Genomic DNA, 20,893 nt, shown 5'->3' on the forward strand with positions numbered 1-20,893 from the left:
AAGTAGAAAAGCTGCTGTTGCCTAGCGACAGGGATCCAGTGCCACACAGAGACAGGAAAAGAAGTTCAGTGTATGTGTCAGAGAGGGCAGAAAGGAGTTCTAAACTCTTTGATAGAATATACTACAATGCTGCTGGGGGACTGAGTTTCAGGAACTCCAGTGTTTGTTCTGCAGTTGAAGTGACAGCGAATTTAGCGTGCAGTTTTTTGTATGTCAGGGAGAGATGCCAGTTAACGAATGCTCAGAAATCCACCAGAAGAAAACTATTTGCAACTGGGCCAGCCCAAACAAGAAGCCTTGGTGTTAAGATAGTGGTAAATCTTCACTGGGGAATCGTGTCTGTTAAGGTATTGTTGGGATAAACGGAATGGTCTGAGCCGGACTCATTTTCTTGCATTTGTGTTGAGATCTTTCACACCTTTTTATCTGGTTTCATTGTAGAATAAATGCTTTATTCCTTATGTTAGAAATTCCTCATTAAACTCAGTAAAATGGTCAAGGACAGGATGATGATTTATCTCACCCACTATTGCTGAGGAAATCCTCCTAATACAAAGAAATCCTTCAACATCAGGTAATCCCAACACCAAGAAACATAGAAAATAGGTACAGGAGTAGGCCATTCGGCCCTTCGAGCTTGCACCACCATTCAATATGATCATGGCTGATCATGCAAATTCACTATCCCACTCCCTCTCCATACCCCTTGATCCCTTTAGCCGCAAGGGCCACGTCCAGCTCCCTCTTGAATATATCCAACAAACTGGTCCCAACAGCTTCCTGTGGTTGAGAATTCCACAAGTTCCCAACTCTCTGACAGAAGAAGTTCTTCCTCATCTCAGTCCTGATTGGCTGACCCCTTATTCTTAGGCTGTGACTTCTAGTTCTGGACGTTCCCAACATCGGGAACATTCTTCCCACATCCAGCCTGTCCACTCTCATCAGGATTTTATATGTTTCTATGAGATCCCCTCTCATTCTAAACTCCAGTCAGTACCAGCCCAGTCCATCCAGTCTTTCTTATCGTCAGTCCTGCCATCCCAGGGATTAGTCTGGTGAACCTTCGCTGGACACCCTCAATAGCAAGAATGTCCTTCCTCAAACTAGGAGACCAAAACTGTACACAATACTCAAGGTGTGGCCTCACCAAGGCCCTGTATAACTGCAGCAAGACACCCCTACTCCCATACTCAATCCTCTCGCTATGGAGGCCAGCATGCCAGCATGCCATTAGCTTTCCTCACCGCCTGCTGTACCTGCATGCCAACCCTCACCGCCTGCTGTACCCGCATGCCAACCCTCACCGCCTGCTGTACCTGCATGCCAACCTTCACCACCTGCTGTACCCGAATGCCAACAATCAGCGACTGTTCCACCATCACACCCAGGTCTCGTTTCACTTCCCCTTTTCCTAAACTGCCACCATTCAGATAATAATCTGCCTTCCTGTTTTGCCACCAAAGTGGATAACCTGACATTCACAGTGCTCAGCAAAGGTTTATACCCACAAAAAGGAAGGACGGTAGAAAGAGTGAAAATCGACCGTGGATATCTAAGGAAATAAGGGAGAGTATCAAATTGAAGGAAAGAGCTTACAAAGTGGCAAAGATTGGTGGGAGACTAGAGGACTGGGAAATATTTAAGGGGCAACAGAAAGCTACTAAAAAAGCTATAAAGAAGAGTAAGATAGAGTATGAGAGTAAACTTGCTCAGAATATAAAAGCAGACAGCAAAAGTTTTTACAAATATATAAAGCAAAAAAGAGTGGTTAAGGTAAATATTGCATCTTTAGAGGATGAGAAGGGAGTTTTAATAATAGGAGATGAGGAAATGGCTGAGTAACTGAACAGGTTTTTTGGGTCGGTCTTCACAGTGGAAGATACAAATAACATGCCAGTGACTGATAGAAATGAGGTTATGGCAGGTGATGACCTTGAGAGGATTGTTATCACTAAGGAGGTAGTGATGGGCAAGCTGATGGGGCTAAAGGTAGACAAGTCTCCTGGCCCTGATGGAATGCATCCCAGAGTGCTAAAAGAGATGGCTAGGGAAATTGCAGATGCACTAGTGATGATTTACCAGAATTCACTAGACTCTGGGGTGGTCCCGGTGGATTGGAAATTAGCAAACGTGACACCACTGTTTAAAAAAAGAGGTAGGCAGAAAGCAGGAAATTATAGACCAGTGAGCTTAACGTCGGTAGTAGGGAAGATGCTGGAATCTATCATCAAGGAAGAAATAGCGAGGCATCTGGATGGAAATTGTCCCATTGGGCGGACGCAGCATGGGTTCATAAAGGGCAGGTCGTGCCTAACTAATTTAGTGGAATTTTTTGAGGACATTACCAGTGCAGTGGATAATGGGGAGCCAATAGATGTGGTATATCTGGATTTCCAGAAAGCTTTTGACAAGGTGCCACACAAAAAGTTGCTGCATAAGATAAAGATGCATGGAATTAAGGGTAAAGTAGTAGCATGGATAGAGGATTGGTTAATTAATAGAAAGCAAAGAATGGGGATTAATGGGTGTTTCTCTGGTTGGCAATCAGTAGCTAGTGGTGTCCCTCAGGGATCCGTGTTGGGCCCACAATTGTTCACAATCTACATAGATGATTTGGAGTTGAGGACCAAGGGCAATGTGTCCAAGTTTGCAGATGACACTAAGATGAGTGGTAAAGCAAAAAGTGCAGAGGATACTGGAAGTCTGCAGAGGGATTTGGATAGGTTAGGTGAATGGGCTAGGGTCTGGCAAATGGAATACAATGTTGACAAATGTGAGGTTATTCATTTTGGTAGGAATAACAGCAAACGGGATTATTATTTAAACAATAAAATATTAAAGCATGCTGCTGTGCAGAGAGACCTGGGTGTGCTAGTGCATGAATCACAGGAAGTTGGTTTACAGGTGCAACAGGTGATTATGAAGGCAAATGGAATTTTGTCCTTCATTGCCAGAGAGATGGAGTTTAAGACTAGGGAGGTTATGCTGCAATTGTATAAGGTGTTAGTGAGGCCACACCTGGCGTATTGTGTTCAGTTTTGGTCTCCTTACTTGAGAAAGGACGTACTGGCACTGGAGGGTGTGCAGAGGAGATTCACGAGGTTAATCCCAGAGCTGAAGGGGTTGGATTACGAGGACAGGTTGAGTAGACTGGGACTAGACTGGAATTTAGAAGGATGAGGGGGGATCTTATCGAAACATTTAAAATTATGAAGGGAATAGATAGGATAGATGCGGGCAGGTTGTTTCCACTGGCGGGTGAAAGCAGAACTAGGGGGCATAGCCTCAAAATAAGGGGAAGTAGATTTAGGACTGAGTTTAGGAGGAACTTCTTCACCCAAAGGGTTGTGAATCTATGGAATTCCTTGCCCAGTGAAGCAGTTGAGGCTCCTTCATTAAATGTTTTTAAGGTAAAGATAGATAGTTTTTTGAAGAATAAAGGGATTAAGGGTTATGGTGTTCGGGCCGGATAGTGGAGCTGAGTCCACAAAAGATCAGCCATGATCTCATTGAATGGCGGAGCAGGCTCGAGGGGCTAGATGGCCTACTCCTGCTCCTAGTTCTTATGTTCTTACCTGCATTATATTGCATTTGCCAAGTATTTACCCACCCAGCCAGCCTGTCCAAGTCACCCTGCAGCCTCTCTGCATCCTCCCCACAGCGTACACTGCCACCCAGCTTCGTGTCATCTGCAAATTTGGAGATTTTGCAGTTCCTCCGTCCAAATCATGAATGTATATTGTGAACAGTTGGGGTCCCAGCACTGGACCCTTCGGTACCCCACTAGTCACTGCTGCCAATTTGAAAAGGACCTGTTTATTCCCACTCTCTGCTTCCTGTCTGCCAACCAGTTCTCTATCCACATCAATACATTACTCCCAATACCATGAGCTTTAATTTTGCTCACTAATCTCTTGTGTGGGACCTTGTCAAAAGCCTTTTGAAAGTCCAGATACACAACATCGACTGGTCACTCTTGTCCACTCTGCTGGTCACATCCTCAAAAAATTCCAGAAGATTAATCAAGCGTGATTTCCCTTTAGTGAATTCTGCTGACTTGGGCCAATGCTCTCCCTGTTTTCCAAATGCTCAGTTATTTCATCCTTAGTAATTGAGTCCAGCATTTTCCCCACCACTGATGTCAAACTAACCCGTCTCAAATTCACTGTTTTCTCTCTCCCTCCTTTTAAAAAAGTTGCATTACATTAGCTACCCCCCTCCAATCCATTGGGACTCTTCCAGAGTCTATAGAATGCTGGAAAATGATCACCAAGGTGTCCACTATTTCTAGGCCATTTCCTTAAGTACTCTGGGATGTGTGGCATCAGGCCCTGGGGACTTATTGGGTTTTAATCCCATCAATTTCCCCAATACAATTTCCTGAGTAATAAGGATTTCCTTCAGTTCCTCCTCCAAGCTAGACCCTCTGTCCCCTAGTATTTCCGGAAGACTATTTGTGATCCAAAGTATTTGTTCAACTGGTCTGCCATCTCTTTGTTGCCCACTATGAATTCACCTGATTCTAACGGTAAGAGACTGACTGTTGAAAATCCTCCACAAATCCGCTGCTCTTACCTCTCAGGTATTCCTCGTATGCTGTCCTGTTCCCTCTGAAGATTTTGTCCCAGATGTCTTCGGGAAATCTGGATGCTCCAGATGTTCCTGAGCCGTGTGATCTATGCACGGTCCAGCCATTATCTACAAAGGACAATACAGAAACTGATTAGAAGGGCAGCAGTGTAGTGTGTTAATTTGCGTTGTTGTTAAAATGCTGGGTTGTTCATGGGGATGGGGCGAATGTATATGATTGTTAATATTATTGTTATTTTCGGTATTTTACTAAGGTGCGTTATTGTTGTATAAAATCAAAATTTCTCAATAAAAAAAAAATAAAAAATAAAAAAAAGGGCAGCAGTGCTAAACAGGTCAGTAGGTGATACGTTGTGGTGCTCGAGTTCTAACAATGAGCAGGGTTTCTCTCCTTCAACTCTGTTCAGATCCCGCTATCAAATCTGTTCTCAGCCTTCTCTTTGAGGCAAAGAGTCCAAAATACCCGTGAAACTGAAGTTCCTGATCTCTGGAACCATTACTGTGAAACTTTTCTGTATCCTCGCTACTTGCTTCACATCCTTCCTGAAGTGTGGTGTCCAGGACTGGAATTTATACTCCAACCGATACTGAGCCACTGATTTATACAAGTTTAACAAAGCCTCCTTGCTTCGGCACTCTAGGCTCCTCTTTATAAAACCCATAAGCCTGAACATCCTTTAGAATCATAGAATCCCTACAGTAATCCCTACTTTGAAAAAACATATATTCGTTCACGGGACTTGGGCATCACAGGCTGTGCCAGCATTTACTGCCCGTCCCTAATTACCCTGGAGAGGGGCAGTTAAGAGTCAACCACATTGCTGTGGATCTGGAGTCACACGTAGGCCAGACCGGGTAAGGGCAGCAGATTTCCTTCCCTAAAGGACATTAATGAACCAGATGGGTTTTTACGACGATTGACAATGCTTTCATGGTCACCATTTGACTTTTTAATTCGAGATTGTTTTTTTTTTATTGAATTCAAATTTCACCATGTGCAATGGCAGGATTTGAACCTAGGTCCCCAGAGCAGTGCTCTGGGTCTCTGGTTTACTGGTCCAGTGACAATAACACTATGCTACCGCCTCTCCTCCCTGTCTTCACCCAAGAGAATGAAGATGTAGATATATAACTCAGGGAGAGAGAGTGTGAGGTTCTTGAGCGAATTGACATAGGGAGTGACAAGGTATTGGAAGTGTTGGCAGGCTTAAAAATGGACAAGTCTCCAGGTCCAGATGAATTGTGTCCCAGGCTGCTGTGGGAGGCGAGGGAGCAGATTGCCGGGACTCTGACACAAATATTTAATTCCTCTCCACTATTTAAGAAAGGGAACTACAGGCCAGTGAGCCTCACATCAGTGGTTGGGAAACTACTGGAGAAGATTCTGAAGGAGAGAATCTATCTCCACTTGGAGAGGCAGAGTTTGATCAGGAATAGTCAGCATGGCTTTGTAAGGGGAGATTGTCATGGCTAACAAATTTGGTTGAGATTTTTGATGATGTGGCCAGGTGTGTAGTTGATGTACTTTATATGAATTTTAGCAAAGCGTTTGACAAGCTCCCACATGGGAGACTTATAAAGAAGGCAAATGCACATGGGTTACAGGGGAACTTGATAAGGTGGATTCATTATTGGCTGAGCTGTAGGAGACAGAGGGCGATGACAGACGGCTGCTTTAGTGTCTGGAAGCCAGTGTCCAGTGGGGTACCACAGGGATCTGTGCTGGGCCCCCTATTGTTTGTCATTTATATAAATGACATAGATGACTCTGTGGGGGGTAGGGTCAATAAGTTTGTGGATGACACAAAGATCAACCAGGTGGTTAACAGTGAGTTATAGGAAGATGTAGATGGGATGGTCAAATGGGCGGATAAGTGGCAGATGGAATTTAACCCTGAAAAGATGATAAATTTTGGAATGAGCAATCAGAGAAGCAAGTATTCAATGAATGGTCTAACACTGGGAAGTTCCGAGGAAGAAAGGGACCTTGGTGTGTTTGTCCATAGATCTCCGAAGGCAGAAGGGCAGGTTAATAGGGAGGTGAAAAAGGCATCTGGGATACTTGCCTTTATCAATCGGGGCATAGATTACACAAGCAGGGCGGTCATATTGGAGTTGTATCGAGCTTTGGTGAGGTCACAGCTGGAGCACTGAGTGTAATTCTAGTCAAGACAATATCGGAAGGATGTGATTGTACTGGAAGGGGGTGCAGAGGAGATTCACCAGGATGTTGCTGGGATGGAACATTTCAGTTACAAAGAGAGGTTGGATAGGGTTGGGTTGTTTTCTCTGGAGCAGAGAAGACTGAGGGGCGACCTGATCGAGGTGTACAAGATTATGAGGGGCATTGACAGGGCGGATAGGGAGCAACTGTTACCCTTAGTTGAAGGGTCAGTTACGAGGGGGACACATGTTCAAGATATGGGGCAGGAGGTTTAGGGGGGATTTGAGGAAAAACTTTATTACCCAGAGGATGGTGAGGGTCTGGAACGCACTGCCTGGGAGGGTGGTGACGGTCTAAACACACTGCCTGGGAGGGTGGTGACGGTCTGGAACACACTGCCTGGGAGGGTGGTGACGGTCAGGAACACACTGCCTGGGAGGGGGGGTGACAGTCAGGAACACACTGCCTGGGAGGGTGGTGACGGTCTGGAACACACTGCCTGGGAGGGTGGTGACGGTCAGGAACACACTGCCTGGGAGGGGGGTGACGGTCTAAACACACTGCCTGGGAGGGTGGTGACGGTCTGGAACACACTGCCTGGGAGGGTGGTGACGGTCAGGAACACACTGCCTGGGAGGGGGGGTGACAGTCAGGAACACACTGCCTGGGAGGGTGGTGACGGTCAGGAACACACTGCCTGGGAGGGTGGTGACGGTCAGGAACACACTGCCTGGGAGGGTGGTGACGGTCAGGAACACACTGCCTGGGAGGGGGGGTGACAGTCAGGAACACACTGCCTGGGAGGGTGGGGACGGTCAGGAACACACTGCCTGGGAGGGTGGTGATGGTCAGGAACACACTGCCTGGGAGGGTGGTGATGGTCAGGAACACACTGCCTGGGAGGGTGGTGATGGTCAGGAACACACTGCCTGGGAGGGTGGTGATGGTCAGGAACACACTGCCTGGGGGGGTGGTGACGGTCAGGAACACACTGCCTGGGAGGGTGGTGACGGTCAGGAACACATTGCCTGGGAGGGTGGTGATGGTCAGGAACACGCTGCCTGAGAGGGGGGTGACGGTCTGGAACACACTGCCTGGGAGGGTGGTGACGGTCAGGAACACACTGCCTGGGAGGGTGGGGATGGTCAGGAACGCGCTGCCTGGGAGGGGGGTAGAGTCTGGAACGCGCTGCCTGGGAGGGTGGTGACGGTCAGGAACACACTGCCTGGGAGGGTGGGAGAGGCTGGAACACACTGCCTGGGAGGGTGGGGATGGTCAGGAACGCGCTGTCTGGGAGGGTGGCGATGGTCAGGAACACACTGCCTGGGAGGGTGGGAGAGGCTGGAACACACTGCCTGGGAGGGTGGTGACGGTCAGGAACACACTGCCTGGGAGGGTGGTGACGGTCAGGAACACACTGCCTGGGAGGGTGGTGAGGGTCAGGAACACACTGCCTGGGAGGGTGGTGACGGTCAGGAACACACTGCCTGGGAGGGTGGTGACGGTCAGGAACACACTGCCTGGGAGGGTGGTGACGGTCAGGAACACACTGCCTGGGAGGGGGGGTGACAGTCAGGAACACCCTGCCTGGGAGGGTGGTGAGGGTCTGTAACACACTGCCTGGGAGGGTGGTGAGGGTCAGGAACACACTGCCTGGGAGGGTGGTGACGGTCAGGAACACACTGCCTGGGAGGGTGGTGACGGTCAGGAACACACTGCCTGGGAGGGTGGTGACGGTCAGGAACACACTGCCTGGGAGGGTGGTGACGGTCAGGAACACACTGTCTGGGAGGGTGGTGAGGGTCTGGAACACACTGCCTGGGAGGGTGGTGACGGTCAGGAACACACTGCCTGGGAGGGGGGGTAGAGGCTGGAACACACTGCCTGGGAGGGTGGTGACGGTCAGGAACACACTGCCTGGGAGGGGGGGGATGGTCTGGAGCACACTGCCTGGGAGGGTGGTGACGGTCAGGAACACACTGCCTGGGAGGGTGGTGACGGTCTGGAACACACTGCCTGGGAGGGGGGGGTAGAGGCTGGAACACACTGCCTGGGAGGGTGGTGACGGTCTGGAGCACACTGCCTGGGAGGGTGGTGACGGTCTGGAGCACACTGCCTGGGAGGGTGGTGAGGGTCAGGAACACACTGCCTGGGAGGGTGGTGACGGTCAGGAACGCACTGCCTGGGAGGGTGGTGACGGTCAGGAACACACTGCCTGGGAGGGTGGTGACGGTCAGGAACACACTGCCTGGGAGGGGGGGTGACAGTCAGGAACACACTGCCTGGGAGGGTGGTGAGGGTCTGGAACACACTGCCTGGGAGGGTGGTGAGGGTCAGGAACACACTGCCTGGGAGGGTGGTGACGGTCAGGAACACACTGCCTGGGAGGGTGGTGACGGTCAGGAACACACTGCCTGGGAGGGTGGTGACGGTCAGGAACACACTGCCTGGGAGGGTGGTGACGGTCAGGAACACACTGCCTGGGAGGGTGGTGACGGTCAGGAACACACTGTCTGGGAGGGTGGTGAGGGTCTGGAACACACTGCCTGGGAGGGTGGTGACAGTCAGGAACACACTGCCTGGGAGGGTGGTGACGGTCAGGAACACACTGCCTGGGAGGGGGGGTAGAGGCTGGAACACACTGCCTGGGAGGGTGGTGACGGTCAGGAACACACTGCCTGGGAGGGGGGGGATGGTCTGGAACACACTGCCTGGGAGGGTGGTGACGGTCAGGAACACACTGCCTGGGAGGGTGGTGACGGTCTGGAACACACTGCCTGGGAGGGGGGGTAGAGGCTGGAACACACTGCCTGGGAGGGTGGTGACGGTCTGGAGCACACTGCCTGGGAGGGTGGTGACAGTCTGGAGCACACTGCCTGGGAGGGTGGTGACGGTCAGGAACACATTGCCTGGGAGGGTGGTGACGGTCAGGAACACACTGCCTGGGAGGGTGGTGACGGTCAGGAACACACTGCCTGGGAGGGTGGTGAGGGTCAGGAACACACTGCCTGGGAGGGTGGTGAGGGTCAGGAACACACTGCCTGGGAGGGTGGTGACGGTCAGGAACACACTGCCTGGGAGGGTGGTGAGGGTCAGGAACACACTGCCTGGGAGGGTGGTGACGGTCAGGAACACACGGCCTGGGAGGGTGGTAGAGGCCGGTTGCCTCAATTCCTTTAAAAAGTACCTGGATGAACACTTGGCACGTCATAACATTCGAGGCTAGGGGCCAACTGCTGATAAGTGGGATTAGGTGGGCAGGTCAGAGCCTTTAATGCGTCGGTGCAGACTCGATGGGCCGAAGGGCCTCTTCTGCACTATTATTGTGATTCTAGGAAGACCATGTACACCACATTAATCTCATCAACCCTCCTGTTATTTCATCTAAAAATTGAATCAAGTTAGTTGAACATGAACAAATCCAAGCAAGCTTCTTTAATTAATCCACATTTGTCCAAGCGACTATTAAATTTGTCCTCGATTTCCCACCTTCAGGGTTAAACTGCCTGGCCTGTGTTGCTTCACTGAAGGGTGTAACCCTTTCTACAATAAAAAACAACAGTAATGGAAGGTGGAGGGGTTTCCTGTAGGCCCCCTCCTTCCTGAATGCCTGTGAGTGAGGGACCCCCTCCAACACCCATCTTTGTTTAACCCCCATCCCACCCCCTCCCAGAAAACTACCCAATCAGGATACAGGCCAACAGGGTTCACCGAGCGGCCTCCCCGGATGGTGAAGCCCTGACTTGAATACCAGCGGAGCTCGGATCAGGCCCTTCACTGACCACTTCAGGGCTGAAGGCCATCCGCAAGTTGAGCTCAATAATAATAATAATAATAATCATTATTAGTGTCACAAGAGGCTTACATTAACACTGCAATGAAGTTACTGTGAAAATCGGAGTGAGGGAGAAAATGATTATCAGCGAAACAGCGCAAGAATCGGGGATCCTGTACAAATCCTGGAAATCCTGTATAAACCCCCCTCCTCACCTTGCAGGTATTTCTCGTATGCCGCCCTGTTCCGTTGAAGGCTTTCTCCCAGTCAAACACAAAATGGCCAGACGCTCCGGATGAACCGTGTGATGTGTTCATATTCCATCCATTATCTACAAAAGGCCAATGATGAAAACCATTTACTGGATGTTGTCCCATTGCTATGTGACGAATGCAGGAATTGCAGATATATTGTATGTATTGGGTGCAGTAAGGGTGAAACACTAGGTTAGTGTGTGTATGACTGCTGCGGTAGTGTTTTTAAAAATCCTGGTTTGCAAGACAGCCAGGCGTTTTGGGAGCCAGAGGTGCAATTAAATATCGTAAAGGTTTGGGCTGATGGATTTTTGTTTATATTAAGAGGGTCCCCACGGCGTAGTTAATCAGAGACATTGGCCGGGATTCTCCAATCCCGCGGCCAAGTTCCAACGCCGGTGTGAAAAGCGGCACCAACCACTCTGGCATCAACAGTCCCCGATAATGAGGAATGCTCCCTTTCCTAGGGGGCTAGGTTTGTGTCGGAGTGGTTCCCGCAGCTCCAGCCGGCGTGGAACGGCCGGCGTGATTCCGCGCATGTGCATGGGTTCCCATCTCCGCACTGGCCCCTGGGCAATATGGCGGAGCCCTACAGGGGCCCGGTGCGGAGGAACATAGGCCCCCACGGAACCAGCCCACCCGCCGATTGGTAGGTCCCGATTGTGAGCCAGGCCAGTGTGGAGGCCCCCCTGGGGCCAGATCCCCTTGGCCCCCCTCCAGGACGGCCCCTGCACACTCACCTTCCAGGTCCCGCCTTGTGGGACCGGAGTAACCCATGCTGGCGGGCCTTGGCCAAACTTGGTGGCCACTCGGCCCGTCGGGGCCCAGAGAATTGCTGGGGGGTTGGGAGCTTTCAATGGCGCTGATCATGCGGGCACCTGAGAATTGGCGTCAGAGAATAGGTAAGCCGGAGTCGGGGCCTGATTCTCGAGTCTCCCTGGGGATTCTCCGAGCCAGAGCGGGGTGGGAGAATCCTAGTTAATTGGAGGAGCCAGGTGTCGAGGGTCAGAATTTCAGTTTGTGGCTGGAAGGCAAGCGAAGAAGTTTCTGAAGAAACAGCCAGAGATTCTGCATGGTTCTGACAGGGTTCAGATCTATCTTTTCCAACAGTCTCAAACAACATCTCTGTACAGCAAGTATTCCTGAGTGCTAAATGTATTGAAAGTGGATTGAGAGCTGAGATAGTTTTGTTGTTTGAGTAGGAATAAAGATAGCAGTTAAGGGTTATTCTGACACCGAGTTGATTAGCATTGTTTAAGGGGGAATTGTATCTATTTTCTTGTGTGATGTTAAACATTTTAATACTGTGTTAGTAATAAAGTTTGTGTTAATTTACCAAATCCCAATTTCTTTGTGAAATCACTGTTGGAGTGAGATAACCTCTCCTCACAGTCTGACAAAATTAAAATAAAACATTGGGGTGTCTGTCCAGTATCCATGTAACTGTTAGGATCTGGTCTGGGATTGGAATAATGGTAAATTGGATAATGACCTGATTGATAATGGAGGTGCAGGTGATCCCTTGTCTATATTAATGTTTGCCCTGTGTCACAAGAGCATCAGTGATCTATAGAAAAGGTGCAGAAAGAGGCCATTCAGCCCATCATGTCTGCACCAGCCAAAAACTAGAAAAAAGGAACTAGCCGCTCATTTTAATCCCACTTTCCAGCCCCTGGTCTGTAGCCTTGCAGGTTCCAGCGTGTCAGGTACAGGATCAGGTCACTTTTAAATGAGTCGCGTGTTTCAGCCTTAACCACCAACGTGGGCGGTGAATTCCAGTTTAATCACCTAAACCTATTCCCCCTGGATATTGATCCCTCAGCTCGGGCTAAGTCTACCCTGACAGGCAGCACGGTAGCATTGTTGATAGCACAATCGCTTCACAGCTCCAGGGTCCCAGGTTCGATTCCGGCTTGGGTCAGTGTCTGTGCGGAGTCTGCACATCCTCCCCGTGTGTGCGTGGGTTTCCTCCGGGTGCTCCGGTTTCCTCCCACAGTCCAAAGATGTGCAGGTTAGGTGGATTGGTCAGGCTAAATTGCCCTTAGTGTCCAAAATTGCCCTTAGTGTTGGGTGGGGTTACTGGGTTATGGGGGTAGGGTGGAGGTGTGGGTTTGGGTAGGGTGCTCTTTCCAAGAGCCGGTGCAGACTTGATGGGCTGAATGGCCTCCTTCTGCACCGTAAATTCTATGAAATCTATGACTACCCTGTCTGGGCCTCTCATAATCTTGTACACCTCAATCTGGTCATCCATTAGCTTCCTCGCTTGTCACAGAATCAGCAGTGCAGAAGGAGGCCATTCGGCCCATTGGGGCTGCACCAACCCTTTGAATGAGCACCCTACTTCGGCCCAATCTCGCGTCCTATTCCTGCAACCTCACCTGAGGGGCAATTTAGCATGGCCAATTCACCTAACCTGCACAACTTTGGACTGTGTGAGGAAACCGGAGCACCCGGAGGAAACCCACGCAGACACGGGGAGAACGTGCAGACTCCGCACAGACAGTGACCCAAGCCGGAATTGAACCAGGGCCCTGGAGCTGTGAGGTAGCAGTGCTAACCACTGTGCCAGGGTGCTGCCCCAGGAAAACAACCCCAGCCTATCCAATCTCTCCTCATGGCTGCAATTTTCAGGCCTTGGCAATTGTAAATCTCCTCTGCCTCTCTCCACAGCAATAACATCCTTCCTGTAATGTGTAAATCTCCTCTGCCTCTCTCCACAGCAATTCTGTCCTTCCTGTAATGTGTAAATCTCCTCTGCTCTCTCTCCACAGCAATAACATCCTTCCTGTAATGTGTAAATCTCCTCTGCCTCTCTCCACAGCAATAACATCCTTCCTGTAATGTGTAAATCTCCTCTGCTCTCTCTCCACAGCAATTCTGTCCTTCCTGTAATGTGGTGACCAGAACTGTACACAAAACTAGCTGTGGCCTAACCCGTGTTTCACAGAGTTCCAGCGTTCCATCCCGGCTTTTCTATTCAATTCCTCACCCAGGAAAGCATTCCATATTCTCTCTAACATCTGCCACCTTCAAAGACATGTGCCCACGCTCTCCAAGTGTTCTCACTTCCTGACCCCTCTCAATATATTCCTGTTTATTCACTATTCCCTTGTGTTGTTTGCTCTCCCCAAATACATTACCTCACATTTTTCCGGCTTCAATTCCATTTGCCATTTCTCTGCCCAATCAACAAAACCAATGAAGGAAAATTCAAACATACAAATCTGTGAATTATGATCAGGAGGCCACTCAGCCCCTCGAGCCTGCTCTCCCATTCAATAAGATCATTGGCTGATCTGGTTGTAACCTCAACCCCACATTCCTGCCGACCCCCGATAACTTTTCACCCCCTTGTTAAACAAGAATCCATCCAATCTGCCTTCAAAATATTCAGATTCTGCTTCCGCTGCCTTGTGAGGGAGAAAATTCCAGAGGCTCACAACGCTCCGAGATAAAAACAATTCTCCTGATCTCCGTCTTAAACATACAACCCCTTATTTTTAAACAGTGACCTCCAATTCTCCATTCTCCCACAAGAGGAAACATTCTCTCCACATCCACCCTGTCAATACCCCTCAGGATCTGGAGGTGACAGCGATCCTCTTCACTATCAGCTAGACGGCCAGTTTTTGTGTCATCTGAAAACTTCCCAATCATGATTCCCACATTTAAATCAAAATCATTAATATCTACAACAAACAGCAAGGGCCCCAACACTCAGTCCTGTGGAACACCCTGGAAACTGTTTTCCATTCACAAAAACATCCATTAAACATTACCCTAGCTTTCCTGGAGGATACCGGGATGTAGACTCTGTGACTCAGCATCTTGATTTTTCAGGAAACCAGCATCCCATAATGTTCCCCTTTAGTTGGACTAACAATTGTATGTTTAGTTTTTTTAAAATGTGACCCACAAAGTAGCTGGAATGTAAGCTGCTGGCGGGGTGGTGAGGAAGGAGGGTGAGAAACAGGACAAACTGTCTCGCTCCCTCCCTAGCCAGTGAGATTAAAAGATTGGGAAATAAACATCCACATGTTATAGCAGTGATAATTGATGGTCCTACCCTTCATGTACTCAGTTAACTCTGCATCATTTTTCCACAAGACTCTGTGATTTCCAGGACCCCTAACGATGATGGTGGGGGTATCAATCAGTCCGTTATCTGAAACAACAAGTGCCGAAGTCAGAAAATGTATTTCCACTGTGGATGGTTTCAGCTCTTTCATTTTTAAAGATCAGACGCTGTCTCCTGATTTAGCGTGGTCAATCCACCTACTCTGCACATCTTTGGGTTGTGGGGGTGAGACCCATGCAGACTCGGGGAGAATGTGCAAACCCCACACGGACAGTGACCCAGAGCCGGGATCGAACCTGGGTCCTCGCACTGTGAGGCAGCAGTGCTAACCACTGCGCCACCGCGCCACCCATTGATTCTAAAAGTTAACGTGGAGTTGTAATTCTCCATCAACCACAGGGATTTACTGTTCTTGATCTTCGCGAGACTGTTGTACACCAATTGTATAGAGTTCAGCCCAATACCAAACAGCACCTCATCACAAACCACAATTACAGATATTGCCCCCCCCACCCCCCACCCACGCCCACAATACTGTGATTTGTCAGTGATTACCAAATGATTGGATAGATTATACTTTGCTCAATCTTCATGCATCCAATCATAATTTCTGAACAAGTAAAAAAAATAACTTTGACATATTAAGACCAGATATGAATCAACTATCAATGGGCTGGAGTTTGGAGAAGAATGGGGGTATGAGTGGGGTGGGAGTTCAGAGGGGAATGGGGTATGAATGGGGTGGGGGTTCAGAGGGGAACGGGGGTATGAATGGGGTGGGGGTTCAGAGGGGAACGGGGGTATGAATGGGGTGGGAGTTCAGAGGGGAATGGGGGTATGAGTGGGGTGGGAGTTCAGAGGGGAATGGGGTATGAATGGGGTGGGAGTTCAGAGGGGAATGGGGGTATGAGTGGGGTGGGAGTTCAGAGGGAAATGGGGGTATGAATGGGGTGGGAGTTCAGAGGGAAATGGGGGTATGAATGGGGTGGGAGTTCAGAGGGGATTGGGGGTATGAATTGGGTGGGAGTTCAGAGGGGAATGGGAGTATGAATGGGGTTAGAGTTCAGAGGGGAATGGGGGTATGATGGGGTTGGGAGGTCAGAGGGAAATGGGGGTATGAATGGGGTGGGGGTTGAGAGGGGAATGGGGGTATGAATGGGGTGGGAGTTCAGAGGGGAATGGGGTGGGAGTTCAGAGGGGATTGGGGGGTATGAATGGGGTGGGGGTTCAGAGGGGAACGGGGGTATGAATGGGGTGGGGGTTGAGAGGGGAATGGGGGTATGAATGGGGTGGGAGTTTAGAGGGGAATGGGGTATTGATGGGGTGGGAGTTCAGAGGGGAACAGGGGTATTGATGGGGTGGGAGTTCAGAGGGGAACCGGGGTATGAATGGGGTGGGGGTTGAGAGGGGAATGGGGGGGCTATGAATGGGTTGGGGGTTCAGAGGGGAACGGGGGGATATGAATGGGGTAAGAGTTCAGAGGGGAATGGGGTATGAATGGGGTTAGAGTTCAGAGGGGAACGGGGGTATGAATGGGGTGAGAGTTCAGAGGGGAATGGGGGTATGAATGGGGTTAGAGTTCAGAGGGGAACGGGGGTATGAATGGGGTGGGGGTTCAGAGGGGAATGGGGGTATGAATGGGGTTAGAGTTCAGAGGGGAATGGGGGTATGAATGGGGTTAGAGCTCAGAGGGGAATGGGGCTATGAATGGGGTTAGAGTTCAGAGGGGAATGGGGGTATGAATGGGGTGGGGGTTCAGAGGGGAACGGGGGTATGAATGGGGTTAGAGTTCAGAGGGGAATGGGGGTATGAATGGGGTCGGGGTTCAGAGGGGTACGGGGGTATGAATGGGGTTAGAGTTCAGAGGGGAATGGGGGTATGAATGGGGTGGGAGTTCAGAGAGGAACGGGAGTATGAATTGGGTGGGAGTTCAAAGGGGAACGGGACTCGCAGTTATCGCCCATCCCTCATTGCCCGTTGAGAAGGTGGGTGTGAGCTGCCTTCTTGAACCGCTGCAGTCCTTGTGGTGTAGGTACACCCACTGTGCTGTTAGACAGGAAGAACAGGTAAACCTGTTGGACTTTAACCTGGTGTTATAAGATTTCTGACTGTGCCCACCCCAGACCAACGCCGGCATCTCCACATCATCAAGATAACAGGAACCAGTGACCGACGTTTTGGCCTTTGCCTCCCTAGCAGCTCGGAGACGGATTTTATTAATGTGGAGGGACTCGAAGCCCCCGAGTGTAGAGACTTGGGTTACCGACATGGCTGGGTTTCACAGCCTCGAGAAAATACAGTTTGCCTTAAGAGGGTCTACGCTCGGGTTCTCTCGGAGGTGGCAGCCATTCGTCGACTTTCTCGGGGAAAATTTAAATATCAGCAGCAGCAGCAATCCGGGGGGGGGGGGGGGGGGGGGGGGTGAGTGCTTCATTGGGATGGTGTGGGGAGACTGGGTCACGTGGGGTAATGTCTATTTCATTGTTATTGTATATTCTCTTTTTGCACTATGTGAATGTTCACTTTAGTTTGTTTTGTTATTATGGTTACTACTGTTTTATTATGAAAATTTCTGCAAAACCTTAATAAAAATACTTTAAAAAAAATAAATAACAGGAATGGAAAAGAATTAGAACTAACAGCAATTAAATACAAATATTCACAGGTAACGTCACAACACTTACTGATGACACCGGCAATGGATTTAAACAAGAAGATGTATAATAATAACACACTGTAATACTTAGCAAAGATTAGTGATAGGTCAGAAAATAATAATAATATTGATTATTGTCACAAGTAGGCTGACATTAACACTGCAATGAAGTTACTGTGAAAAGCCCCTAGTCGCCACATTCTGGCGCCTGTTCAGGTACACCGAGGGAGAATTCAGAATGTCCAATTCACCCAACAGCACGTCTTTCAGGACTTATGGGAGGAAACGGAGCACCCGGAGGAAACCCACGCAGACACTGGGAGAACGTGCAGACTCTGCACCGACAGTGACCCAAGCCGGGAATCGAACCTGGGACCCTGAAGCAGCAGTGCTAACCGCTGTACAATGTAAAAATGAGTAATAAAGTAAAAGGTGGGAGAAATTAGAGTATGAGCAAAAGCTAAGTAGAAATATAAAAACAGATAGTAAGAGTTTCTGTAAGTTTTTAAAAAGGAAAAGAGTAACTGAAATGAGCATAGTCTTTGGAGAGTGAGAATGGGGAATTAATAATGAAAAATAAAGAAATGGCGGAGGCATTGAACAGATAGTTTGAGTGGAATTTCCACTGAGTGTTGACGAAGAGAATACTGCGGGCAGCTCTCCAGCTGCACAGTCAGGCTTTCTCTCCAGGGAATCTGGAGGCGTGGTCTTTGCCATCACAGAGGTGGGGCGGGCACGGCGTGTTCGAGCTGGAAATGCCAGCTCCGTAATTATTGGGATGCCCTTGTTAAGGACCGTGCCCGATTTGCACTTACAAAATACATCACCCCCCCCCCCACATGCACCAGTGCAACCACCACACCCATACACATAAGGGGAACCCTTCGAATGGACCCCCCCCCCCCCCCCCCCCCCGCCCCCGGGGGGCCATCCTGGTCGGTGCCCTGCTGGGTGCCAAGGGTCAGTGCCAGGATATGGCCTCGGCATTTCCCTCCACCCCGGGGGCTATATTTGCCTCTATAGAGCAGAAATACTGCTCATCGTATTCAAATTTCTGAAAATGTATTGAAATGAGGTTCCCAGTCTTTCTGAGCAGAACCTCATTACGTGGCTGGAAAGATCCGGGGATTTAAGTGGAGTTGAGGCCACAGCAGGTCAGCCAAGATTCTAATTAATGGGGGAGCAGGTTCAAAGGGCTGAATGGCCTGCTCCTAATTTGTATGTTGATAGCTCTGCACTGATAACCATCTCAGAATGACCTTGTATTAATCACCTACCTTTCATATACTGAGCAAGTCCTGGGGCGACTTCAGAATACACAATGTGGCCTGTGGGGCCTGGAGGTCCGGCCGGTCCCATGAAGTACGATCTCATTCTATCGCCTGCCCAGCAAACAGACATCAGTTAGCAACCATCACACAGGAGTTTGGGCCATATCATCCAACCCAATGTTACAGACTGGAGAGACCCTGGAGAACATCGTCCAGTCTCACTGAAGCCAGGGAGCACAGTCAAGAGCAAATGCCTGCGATTTCCTGAAAGAGTCCCTGATGCACCAGACCTATTTCTCATTTACTTTTTTTCAAAAATTAAGGGCAATTTAGCGTGGCCAATCCACCGATCCTGCACATCTGTGAGACCCACACAGACACGGGGAGAATGTGCAAACTCCACACGGACAGTGACCCAGAGCCGGGATCGAACCTGGGACCTTGGCGCCGTGAGGCAGCAGTGCTAACCACTGCACCATCGTGCTGGCCTGGTCCTTGGTGCCGCGAGGCAGCAGTGCTAACCACTGCGCCATCGTGCTGGCCTGGTCCTTGGTGCCGCGAGGCAGCAGTGCTAACCACTGCGCCATCGTGCTGGCCTGGTCCTTGGTGCCGCGAGGCAGCAGTGCTAACCACTGCGCCATCGTGCTGGCCTGGTCCTTGGTGCCGCGAGGCAGCAGTGCTAACCACTGCGCCATCGTGCTGGCCTGGTCCTTGGTGCCGCGAGGCAGCAGTGCTAACCACTGCGCCATCGTGCTGGCCGGCCTGAATGTTTCAGAAAGCAGCAGTGCTGCTGGGGACACAAGAGGAACTTCAGGAAGATGTTGGAGACGAAGGGGACGAGCCAATGGCCACGCTGTGCCTGAAAAGCAGCTCGCCGTGGGAGCAGTGTGGCTGCTAAAAATCAGGAGACACCACTCCTGGGATCCACTCGGCTCGCAATGCCTCACGAGATCCAACACAATCTTGCAAGGTGTTGTGATGTAAATCCTGCCCGTTGTGGGCGGGATCATCTTTTGGCAAATTTGCATATTAAACAGGACAGCTGGTCTTACTCTAATATGTAGATTCCCGAGGTACCTGCCGCTGGGATTCACCCCTTCACCCGCCTCAGAGACCCTGGGCAAGGACCATTCATCACTGGTCCCCACAAACAGCACTCGTGGGGGTCTCCCAGTGGATCAGAGGCCCCTAGCCGCATGCCCCCTGGACAGGATGGTGCCCTGGTACTGATGATGCCACCTGGGTACCTTGGCAGTGCCAGCTTGGCACCCTGGGGTGGCGGGGCCAGGATAATGCATTCAGGCTGTGGGGGGGAGGGGATCTCTCGCTACACTGGGGAGTTCCGGTGATCAGAGCTCCCCAGTGTTGAAAGCAGGGCTATGTGCAGCCTTGGCTATTTGTTCCCAGGTGAGTCCCTTAAACAACGTGAATCACATTGCACAGCAAACTGCAAACACAGGAAACATGCGGCTAAACCCGCTTGCGATGCAACTTTGTTCCCATTTGGTTGAATCGAGGAGTAAGGATGGAATTCCCCACAAAATAACAATCTGTCATTTCAGGTGGAAAAACGGTGCCGACGCAATTAAATCCTGACCCACCTGCACGTAGCCATTGTTTTGGAGACAGGGATGATTCACACTGACACTGGGATGTGCGGGACCCCCAGAGATCGGACCGCCCTTTAAAAAGGGTGCCCCAATATCAGAATTACGCTTCAGATTGCCCCCACTTCTCGCTGGAAAAGACATCCCCCTTTCACAATCAAAGACCACCCCTCCCAAATCGCCAGCATCAGGACCCCCCCCCCAATCCCCGGCATCAGGACCCCCCCTCCAATCGGCAGCATCAGGACCCCCCCCCATCCCCGGCATCAGGACCCCCACCTCCCCCCCCCCCATCCCCGGCATCAGGACCCCCCCCCCCCCCCCCCCCCCAATCCCCGGCATCAGGACCCCCCCCCCCCAATCGCCAGCATCAGGACCCCCCCCCCCCAATCCCCGGCATCAGGACCCCCCCTCCAATCGGCAGCATCAGGACCCCCCCCAATCGGCAGCATCAGGACCCCCCCCCCCAAACCCCGGCATCAGGACCCCCCTCCAATC

General features: G+C 50.4%; 1 protein-coding gene across 1 annotated transcript in view; it reads right to left on the reverse strand.

Moving 5' to 3' along the window:
- LOC119979315 (collagen alpha-1(XVII) chain-like) overlaps positions 1–20,893 on the reverse strand; it is a 236,466-nt gene that overhangs the window by 6,913 nt on the left and 208,660 nt on the right. The window contains 4 exon segments of the mRNA XM_038821395.1: positions 4,576–4,698; positions 10,745–10,860; positions 14,850–14,948; positions 18,795–18,899. Coding sequence (XP_038677323.1) covers positions 4,579–4,698; positions 10,745–10,860; positions 14,850–14,948; positions 18,795–18,899 — 440 coding nt within the window. The 3' untranslated portion in view covers positions 4,576–4,578.

This window comes from Scyliorhinus canicula, chromosome 16, assembly GCF_902713615.1.
Source record: "Scyliorhinus canicula chromosome 16, sScyCan1.1, whole genome shotgun sequence".
Lineage (NCBI taxonomy): Eukaryota > Metazoa > Chordata > Chondrichthyes > Carcharhiniformes > Scyliorhinidae > Scyliorhinus > Scyliorhinus canicula.